At 43.9% G+C, this 10,829-nt stretch overlaps 1 protein-coding gene across 1 annotated transcript; it reads left to right on the forward strand.

Annotated features, from left to right (window-relative positions):
* Nucleotides 1-2,104: 2,104 nt before the first annotated feature.
* On the forward strand, nt 2,105-6,062 carry LOC149071815 (alpha/beta hydrolase domain-containing protein 17B-like). The gene is made up of 2 exons (XM_089248017.1): nt 2,105-2,763; nt 5,840-6,062. Exons 1-2 carry the CDS (start codon nt 2,105-2,107, stop codon nt 6,060-6,062), a joined length of 882 nt encoding a protein of 293 aa, XP_089104143.1.
* The last annotated feature ends 4,767 nt before the right edge of the window (nt 6,063-10,829 follow it).

Below are 10,829 nucleotides of genomic sequence, written 5' to 3' on the forward strand. Positions count from 1 at the left end.
GAAAATTACTACTTCATACCTAGAAAAACGATTAAATTGGAAAAAAAAAAAACCCCGTTGAAGAGCGCTGGCTACTGAAATCTTAAACTGTGAGATACTTTCCAGTTCCAATAGTAATGCTGGGCATTTGAGACCTATATGATTTCATATAGTAGGCTACATATTTCGAGGGGCCAAACTACGCATCCAAAAGGTATGCATAAATATAGAATTTACAGAAATGCGAAAAAACACTTTCAGAATTATTGAGAATAATATTGAGAGTAATTTCACAGAATTTTCAAAAGTGATAACTCATTGCTTTTGAAAAAAAATTAAGAATTTTTGAAAGAAATAATTTCATAATTAATGAAAATTTAAAATAAATGAAAAAAAAATAACTTCGGAATTATCAAGACAATTTTCAGATTTAATAAAAGATATAATTTATGGAAATTAATTAATTAATGAAAGAAAATTAATTAATTAATGAAAGAAAATTAATTAATTAATGAAAGAAAATTAATTAATTAATGAAAGAAAATTAAATTGATGAAGGAAAATTATGGGAAAAAATAATAATAACGAAATAAATAAATTTAGAATAATAAAAAATAATAATTTGGGGAACCCAAAGGGTAGAGGTGGATATCTCCAGATGCGAATGGAGCGGAGGCAGTTATCTTCAGCTACTACTACTAAACCACACATGCACCTCGTCCATATTCCTCTGCGAAACCTCTAACGAATTGGTACGTGCGGGAATGTGCGTGTACGTGTAGTGGAACCTGACGTGAAGTTTGTTTCTGTGTAATGCTTGTTATGTGTAGTGCTGCCATCTGCCACCAGTTTTTCTAACTGTGAGTGAAGTTTAATGATTGAATAATTTATCTTTGTAGGCCCGTTACTCTCTGTGGTGAGACTTTTTAATGGGAGATATCTTCAGCTGCGAATGGAGCCAAGGGAGACACCTCCAGCTGCTAATGTAGCGGAGGCAGTTATCTTTAGCTGCTAATGGAATCGATCAACAACATCAACTTCAAATGAAGTGAAGGCAAACATCTTCAGCTTCGAATGGAGTAGAGGCAGAAATCTTTAGCTGCGAATAAAGCCGAGGCAGATTTCTCCAGCTCCGGATGGACCTGAGGCAGACATATTCAGCTTCGAATTGAGTGGAGGCTGATATTATCACCTGCGAATGAAGCCGAGACAGACACCATCAGCTGCCACTATCACACACACACACCAGAATTTTTCCTTCATATTTTGGCTCTTGGGAGGGACGATCGCTTTCCTCTGGTCCGCGCAAGAGACCGAGGTGTGATTGAAGAAGTGGCCTAGAGAGTGAGGAGCTAGGTCAGTTAGTGACCAAAAGAGTCTGCAAATGTGCTGTAGGCCACTTAAGTGACCTGAGAACTTGCCGCGTTCAACTTAAGCAATGCCGAAGAGCACTGCGGGCCGCTTAAGTGCTTTGGAACTGTGTCGCGGGTCATTTAAGTGATCTTGAAGTAGGCCGCGGATAAGTAAGTGATCTAGGAATGTATGCCGAGGTTCACTCAAGTGATCTGAATGTGCCGCTTAGTTCATTTTTACAAAATTATGGAGGTCGCGGGTCACATCGGATGACCCCGAGGGCCATGAGTTGAGCATGTATGCGCTACATCTTTTAGCATGGGAAAAGTAAAGAAAACATTATTTTTTCTTGAGCAAACTACCGCGCTTGATCTCTAAGAAATCGGGCTGGAGCCTAAATATTTTTTCGATTTGCCAATCTCTGGATGCGTGACAGAAGAAATCAGTTCGATTATTCTTAAGACTTGGCAACGGATGTCACTGGCATTGTGCAGATATTTAACCAAGAGAGAAAAAAATGTAGCTGATGAAAAGACGATTGGCCGTGAAATTGAAATTGGAATCAGCAACTACACACATACACAGACAAATTGTTCGACTGCATTTCCATTAGCTAGAACGCGGATAGTACACACGCAGCGACAGCAATCCCGTCTCCATCGTCATTTTAGGCCCATCTCCCTCACCGCGAAATTTATATATTTCTAAATCTCCGTTTTTTACCCTCCGATCCCGTATTAGTGAGTGAGTGATTCCATGACTGAGTGATCCGATGCCTCGAATCGCCAACCGCGACGTGACATTCCGCGAGCTCATGAGCTACTGCTGCTGCCCTCCGTCGACGAGCAGCACGACTTCCAAGCTGGCGTTCATGCCACCGGAGCCGTCGTACGACCTGTGCCCGGATGCCGATTACAGGAAATACGAGCTCGTCCTGTCCAGGAAGGTCGACGACAGTGGCATGAACGAGGTCAAGGAGCAGAACGTCTGGTACACGAAGACCAAGCGCAACACGAGGGTCGCAGTCATCGACATCGACTGCTGCGACGACAGGGACAACGCCAAGTACTCCATCATCTACAGCCACGGCAACAAAGAGGACATCGGCACGGTGCACAAGTCTCTGGTGGACCTGTCCAGGGAGACCAACTGCGAGGTGTACTCCTACGACTATTCCGGTTACGGGCGCTCCAGCGGTAAGGCGACGGACAAGAGCATCTGCCTTGACATCGAGGCCGCCTGGACGAACATCGCGATGCGCAAGAAGCTCGAGCCGGAACGCGTCATCCTCATCGGGTACAGCATCGGCAGCGTTCCGACCATACACCTCGCCAACAGGATCAGGTTCGCCGGTATCGTCCTGGTCGCCCCTTTGGCGTCGTCCAAGAGAATTCTGTGCAAAAGCGGATGCCCGTCTGATACCATGAACAAGTGAGTCCGAATTCCCCCCCCCCTACACAAGATGGCATTAATACAATCGTTTCATGCTCTTCTTTGAAAATGTACGTAAAGCTAGGTCCACACTCGTGTCCAACCTAGAACAACAGACATCCGCAAATACAGGGTGTTTCGAAAAGAATCACCCGATTTGAAATGCGTATATTACGAAAAATATTGAACATAGACACTTAAGATTAATTTTATATTAAAACATGGCTAATCATAAAGTTTTTACAAACCAATTCAAAGGTGCTCAATATGTCCACCTTGGGATGCACGGTATATGTCTGTCTATACAGTAGTCAAATTCATCCCACGCTTTTGCGAGCATGTTTGCTTCCACGGCTGCTGTTATGCGTATCTTCACTTCACCTAATGTAGCTAGAAGGGGAGGCACATAAACATAGTCTCTTATAAACCCCCACAAGAAGAAATCACGCATTGTGAGGTCTGGCGATCTTGGAGGCCAGTGATGTTTAACTGAATGGTCAGGTCCCGTACTGCCGATCCATCGTTTAGGGAAGCTATATTGTTCAAAAATTCTCGAACGTCCGAGCTCCAGTGTGGTGGGGCCCCGTCCTGCTGGAAAATGAAGTCATCCGAATATTTTTTTAACTGTGGTAAAAATCCAATATTGACAAACACTGAAGTGGCGGCCGAATGAAGAGCATTAGTGCTACCTGTCGGCAGCTGCGTGAAACTCGAGAGATTTCCTTCTTTTATTCGATCAAAACGGATTAAAAGCTTGAATAGTTATGATTTTTTTAAAACGGATGATTCTTTTTAAAACACCCTGTATTTGCTTCCAGTGTTTGTCCTACCACCACAATCCTGCAATGAAGCACCAGCGCCATATGGCTTTGGTGAATGTGTAGCCAGAGGGATTGGAAAGTGGCTACTTTGACTTGGGGGAAGGGCACTGCCGACGTAAGGCATGGGACCCGGGGGACCTCATGATGATGATGATATCTAGTTAGTTTTTGAGAGTATGTAAAATGTGTGGTGGACAGGTTTTTCTCTGACTGGGGGGGTTTAAAAGTTTCCATTTACCCGGGGGCCCATGATGCTATCAAGACAGCCCTGGTATTTAAAAACACAATGTTAAGCAAAGAATGCGTGCGACTTCATTGGTTTTAAAGTGTGTCTCAGGCCACTTAAGTGATCTGCGAATTTGCCGTGGGCCACATGAATAATTTGAAACTGTGCCACGTGTAATTTCAGAGACCTGGAGCTGCACCACGAGCCCTTTAAGTGCTCTGGAAATGTGCAACATATCACTTAATTTATATGTGAATATGTCGCGGATCACACAAGCTATCTGTAAATATGCCATGGCTCTCTAAAGTGATCTGGGAATATTCCGTGGATCACTTAACCCCTTCGCGATCAAGCTGTTGACGATTACTTTGAATGATCTTTATCAGACGTATAGGCAGTAAATGTGGTAGCCTTGTTCCAGGTTAAAAAAAAGGAAGAAAGGGAAGGGTGGGGGGAAGTAAGGGTAGGGAAGGAACAGCACACAGAAGAATTAATTCTGAGAAAGATACATTGTGTGTGTGTGTGTGTGGGAGGAGGTAAGCTGAGAAGGACCGCCACCATCGTTGTTTCAGTTGGTCGTTATCTCTGAGATATCACGATAGCGGTGGGGAAACGAGGGAAGCGTGATGAGAAAAAAAAGAGGTTGAAGAAACTTTAAGACGAATTGAATTTATTCCATTGCCATTTGGGCGCAATATTACGTCCCTGATCGTAAAGGGGTTAAGTGATCTGTAAATACAGTGCCTGTTCCTCATACATTTGGACCCCTGGAAAAATATGAAGTTTTGGAGCCCGTCTGTAGTCTCCTTTCAGGCAGAGGCGTACGCAAGACAAAAGGGGCATGTGGGCTGTGCCCAAAATACAAAACGAAGTGAAATTGGGAGGGGGGGGGGGGGTGCTGAAAATTTATGAAACCCAGGCACGTGACCCATTTGCCCATACGAGTAACAGGCCCTCTGTAAATAGTTCGTAGTTTCACATCACTTGAGTGGCTCCACGGCACAGTTCTAGATCACTGGAGCAGACTTCGGCACATTTACAAATCACTTAAGTAACCCGTGGCACATTCGCAGATCACTTAAGTGGCCGGCAACACATTTTCAAATCAATGAAGTGGTCCGCACTCTCCGAAAGGTTGAGCACCCTTGCATTCTGCATCTACGATGCAGTTCCACATCACTTATTGTAGATCACTCAAGTGATCTGATAATGGGCCTTAAGTGAAGTTAGAATGTGTCGCTGGTCACTTAAGTGATCCGGAATCACTCTTAGATAAACTACGTAACCTAGAAATGTGCCACTTAGCATGTCACTTTAGCAGTCTGCGAGTCTGCCGCGGGCCACTTTACAACTCCGGAACAGCTCATAATTCAATTATGTGATTTGTAAATGTGCCACGGGTCAATTTAGCGGACTGTAAATGGGCCACGGGTCACCTAAGTGGCCTGTTAATGCGCCGCGGATCACTTGAATACTCTGTAACTGTTCCGCGCGGCACTCAAGTGGTTTAAAAACAGCACCACAGTTAACTTAAGGTGATCTGATAATGTGCTGGGGGCCACTCAAATGATCTGGAACTGTTGCGTGAGCATCTCAAGTGATGCGGAACTGTACCACGAGGTCACTTGAGTACCCCTTAGTTCAATTTTACAAAATTAGGTGTGAGGACATAGGCCACATCAGATGACTCAGACGGCCACATTTGACCAGCAGGCCATAGGTTGAGCATGTATGGCTAACGCTATGAACTTGCCTAGAGTCTTCTTCCTATAACGTGTGGGTCTTAATTTTAAGGTTATACAGTATGTATATACGCTAACTGAACATTTTTGACCCCTAATCATAGACGACAGGGCCTTTTGAACACCTACTTTGCCCGCACGCAAAGCCAATCCTCCCTTCTCCCCGATGAAGCTTTTTGTGCTGTTGATTATTACATTCCATTATACAGGCAACTTGAGTGATACTAAGTAACTTATACAGGTAACGCGTATTTACATTACTGATTGGCTGTTTGGCTATTTTCCAGCCTCGCAGTGATGCCTGGAATCCTGTCGCCAATTCTGATAGTCCATGGTACGGACGACACCGTGATAAACGTGTCGCACGGCGCAGCCCTGCACGCTAGGTGCGTCAATCCGGCTGAACCGCTCTGGGTTCACGGAGCGGGACACGATGACATCCAGCAGAACGAAGAGTACAAGAAACGGCTCCAGCAATTCCTGTTCGAGGATATCGACATGCTCAAGTAAACACAAAAAAAAAAATACGCTACCTAATATCCGTCGACCAATCACAGCCGAGGAATTCAACAGGTTGTACAAATCAGGAGATCACCGAAAATAAAATATGAATTTTGCTCTACGGCACACGTGTGTCGTGTTTGTGTGTTACATGTCAGTTCATGCCATGTTAATTTCATTAGTAATCATTCCTTATTCTTGTGTCAAATACATTCACATTCATTGATTTACAACTCCGGCCTATCGCTATAGGCATATAGTGCCGGAAGTGTGAGTGTCCCTCCCCGAATCCCCTGCTCCCCCCCAGATCTCTTGCAAAGAGAAACCCCTGGGTGGGGCAGCGAAAACGATTATATGAAAAGTATACAAATAACACATAATACACACAGCTACCTCGCGTCAGTCATCTATACGGCGCAACTCTTGCCCTCCCACGTGTAAGATTTTTAAAGTGTAGCCAATGAATCTATGGGTGGTGGGCTTCCAGATGAGCCCCCAGTGCTCGGTTTAGCCCTTGCCACCCCTGAGTCCAGCCAATGGGTCTCTAGGTGGTGGGCTCCCAGGTGAGCCTATATTGCTCGGTTGAACCCTTGCTGCCTTTTCGTAGTTCCCGGTCGTCTGATATGTCGGCCAATGGTTCATTGGTCTCTGCAAGCCCCCTTGGCCCCATCCTCGTAGTCCTTCTCTCTGTCCACGTTGACGTCCCCCAAGCGGACCCTGCACTCACATATTTTCGCTTTATTGATCTCTGAGTTCATTTGGCTTTGATGGCTGGCCGAAGTGCTGGTCACTGGGCCTTTGGTATATGCAAGCTCCAAGTGCCCTTCTTCACGGTCTTTTTCGCCGTCTAGAGCCCCTAGTTGGGCCCCTCTACTCGCAGAGCTAGCCGTCTTGACTGACAGCTCAGTTTCAGGCGTGCCGTCTGGCTTTTCAGCATGTCAGTGGGTCTTTGGTCTCTGTGGTCTGCCATGGTCTTCATGGTCCGCTTCTTCATGTTAGTTGGAGACCCCCCCCCCCATCCATCCAGGTGGGCCCTGCTCTCGCAGAATTAATCATCTAGTCCAGTGGTTCTCAACCGGTGCTCCGCGGAACCCTTGGGGCGCCATGTGCACTCCGAAGGGGTTCCGCGGCCACTCGAGAGGAAAAAACCCAGTAAATTCGAAAAAAAAAAAATTATAAATATTTTTAAATAATATAAATAAATCAGTAATTTGATGAACAAATAGAAAATTGGCATACAGGACTCCGCGATAGAAATTATATACCAGAAAAAGCTCCAAAAAGGTTGAGAACCACTGGTCTAGGCTTTCGGTTCTGTTTCAGGCTTGACAACAGACTGTTATACCGGCCAACTGATCTTTGATCTCTATGGGCCCCCCCCCCCGTCCGATCCTTCTCTTATTATTTTGGATCTGTTGATATATCCTTCTTACTAATGGTGTACCTTATATTACTGGTTAGTAATTAAAACCAGAATATTCAACTGAACAAAGACACATATTTAATAGAGATTTAAACACTTAAAATGAGAGACAACATCTGTTGCTGTTCAGACTTGAGCAGCCGTGATTTTTGTACTGTTGCCAAAATTCTGAAACTAAATACTTGACTAATAATGTGTTTCCAGTTACCAAAAACAAAAATAAATAAATCAATTGTTTGTCCATTAACATAGTATTCTAGCACCTTCTTCTTGGGCTTCTTCTCCGTCTTCATTATAGGCCCCCAGGCGGGCTCTGCGCTCTCATGATTCGATATCTCGACAGCCAGCTCGGTTTTCAAAATACAGTGACGGAACAGATGCAGTATGGTCCGCCACGACTTTGGCGACTTTTTTCTCGCGATAAGTCGCCAAGACCGTCAAATGCTTCTCTGGGTTGCCGTATTTTTTAACACTTTTCCGGTTTCGTTGGGTGATACTAGATGGCGCTGGCTTCAACAAACAGGATTTTTCTTTTGTTCACCGCGTTTTTTCAAAAATTCTAAGCAGCTTAGCCGGTAGGGACCACGAAGGAATGCTTAAAGCGCAAGCGCGAATGGGCGTGATTTCACGCGTGACGTAGGAGCACTTAAACAATAAAGTTAGCATAGGTACGAGGTTGCTTGAAAATTGGCGTCTAAAATTGGCAAAGTGGCTTAAAAATTGCATTCTGCTTCTATTGCAGATTGTTCGCCATTTTTTCGTCTCGTCATGCTCGTGTTTTCCACATTTTTTCCTATTATATTATTAAAAATCATGGACAAAATGAAGAATATGAAGAGCGTGCATTTTCATCGATCCAAAGGGTGAGTTTATTCATTGATTAAGTCGCAAATGAATAAATTTCATGAGCGTGCATTCTAACGCACGCATGAAGGGAGAGCAAGGGAAGCTCATTCCCCTTCCCCAACACGATCAAAAATTAGATAATGTTTTTGAAGGGGCCACAGTCTGGAACAATTATTTTTTGTTTTTTTCATGCAATAAATTCACACATAGGGGCCCGTGAAACATCTGACAGGGGGACCATCAAAGGTCAAAGCCTAGGGGAACTTCTGTAGGATGTGGGGGAGGGCAGTGGCTCACAAAAATAAGAACCAGTTTAAATTTTCGAAAATTTGCCTGGTAGGGCCTCAGAAAAATCACCTGGCTTCTTTCTCAAGATCAAAATTTAAAGATTTTTAAATCGAGAGGCTGTGTCCATACATGAAGACAATCACATTTTCTTATGGCATGGGTGGCAGCTTAGACTTATTTATGAGAAAAAAGGGGACCATTGTACCAGAAAAAATTTTCTAAGCAGCCGTTGTTCCATTCCCAGCGCGTCTCTCTCTCTCCCTCATTATTATTCCTCCCTTCTGTAGCTCTAGTTATTTGGATTATCTACTGCTCAGGTTGTATCATACCATTTTATTATTTCGTTGTATTTATTAGTTATTCACCCATTGCCATGCCTTCTGTTTTATCGGTTTATTATTTAAAATGAACCTAAAGAATTTTTCATGCCCGGATCCGTTTACTTAAAGAAAAGGGTCCGGGTTTTAATTTTAATGCATAAATATTTACTTATTCAACATGCCCGGATCCGTTTATTTAAAAAAAAGGGTCCGGGTTTTAGTTTTAATGCATAGAATATTTATTTATTTATTCAACATGCCCGGATCCGTTTATTTAAAAAAAAGGGTCCGGGTTTTAGTTTTAATGCATAGAATATTTATGCCCCGATCTTTTTATTATTAAAAAAAAGGGCCAGGTGTAATTTTTTTTACCTGATATTTTTCTCTATTTTTATGCTTGGTGGTTTCTATTACGTTTTGCACGCTGATGTTTTTTTTCGGCGTCCTAGTGTCTGACGGCCTTGGCGACTCTTCGTAGGGCCATCAGACATGTGTGGCGCCAAATAATCGCCAAGTGGCGGACCATACGACAGCTGTTCCACAGTGACAATAACTGGAGACGTTTTAGTCCTGTCGTCCACTGGAAGCTACTAAAGAGTGTAAAAAAGGTCACGTGTGTGCACAAGACTACTCTAGTGGTTTTACGCAAACACGCGACTGTTTCACGTCATCTTATCGACCGTAGTAGCTTCCAGTGGACGACCGACATCACTGGAGCTGCACCAGTGATTGTAACAGTGGCGTAGAAAATGGGGACACGGCTCCCGCTTCTAATCCCTGTGTGCTAGCTAGGATTTTGTATTTAAGTACTTTTGTCAGTCGCCCTCCTTTTCGTAGTTTGTATAATGGCTACTCCACCAATACACTTCATTGTTAGCCGGGACAGTTGTTCAGATCCACATTAATTAGGGCGGTATTCACCGACATGGTTTAAACCTGTAGTTACAATTTTTGGATAAGAGACCAACATAGATTGGTTAAAACCCTGAATTTAACCAATCCGTGTCGATCTCTTATCAAAAAATTGTGACTATAGCTTAAACCCTGTCGGTGAATACGGCCCTTAGTCGTCTTGCAGACCTTCAACACAGCATGGAAATCCATTTTCATGGAAACTTGACATTTTCAATTAAAAATGTCGAGGAAAGATGACAGCACCAGTATCACATGAAGGAGGTGCAGTGGTAAGATGCTCATCTACCACCATGGAGGCTACCATCAGGTTCACGGGCTCGATCCCGGGGAAGAACTTATACGGGGGGGGGGGGGTCTAACTAATCTGATGGTCAGAACTGTAAGGAGTGGTAGGACTCGTCAGCCCCGAGAGGGCACCTACGTAGTGAAAATGAAGAAAACAGTGAAGACGAATAATGAACAATAAAGAATCTTTGTTATCGAGAACTTCACAACAAATGCTCAAATAAGCGAGCACCAGCTTCAATACAGGCGTCACATCGGCGACGGATAGCAGCTGAATGACGGGTTCGTTTCATCCACTCCAGAGAAAGCGCCCTCTCGCGGCTCGATTCAAAATTGTTTACCAACCATTTAATTGCGCATATAATTGAAGATATGTTCGAACATCTACGCAAGTGGAGAATTTTTCTAGCAACAATGTAATTTTATTTGTTTTTCTTTTGTGCGAGATAGAGGGCCAGAGGAAGATTTAACGGCGGGTGCACCGGGCACGCGCCCCGACTTTTGAAGGGTCCCGAAAACCCAAACTTCACACTTTTTTCTAATTTAAGGGGCTCAATATTTTCTTTTGCACCCGGGGCCTCGACCGACTTTAATCCGCCACTGTAGAGGGCACTCAAACTCAGACGTTGCATAGATCTAATAGAATCGAAAGGGGGTGGGGTACAGTAGAAGCATTCCCACAATAAGGCTTTTTTGATC

The sequence above is a fragment of the Pholcus phalangioides genome, unplaced genomic scaffold, assembly GCF_987345545.1.
Source record: "Pholcus phalangioides strain wild (caught in Gottingen) unplaced genomic scaffold, Ppha-v1.0 ptg000018l_1, whole genome shotgun sequence".
NCBI lineage: Eukaryota > Metazoa > Arthropoda > Arachnida > Araneae > Pholcidae > Pholcus > Pholcus phalangioides.

Bases quoted from the DNA above. Each gene is read 5' to 3' on its own strand.
- LOC149071815 (XM_089248017.1), top strand. From the start codon at position 2,105: ATGCCTCGAATCGCCAACCGCGACGTGACATTCCGCGAGCTCATGAGC. The intron at 2,764-5,839 runs GTGAGTCCGAAT...GCTATTTTCCAG, and splicing joins CCGTCTGATACCATGAACAA to CCTCGCAGTGATGCCTGGAA.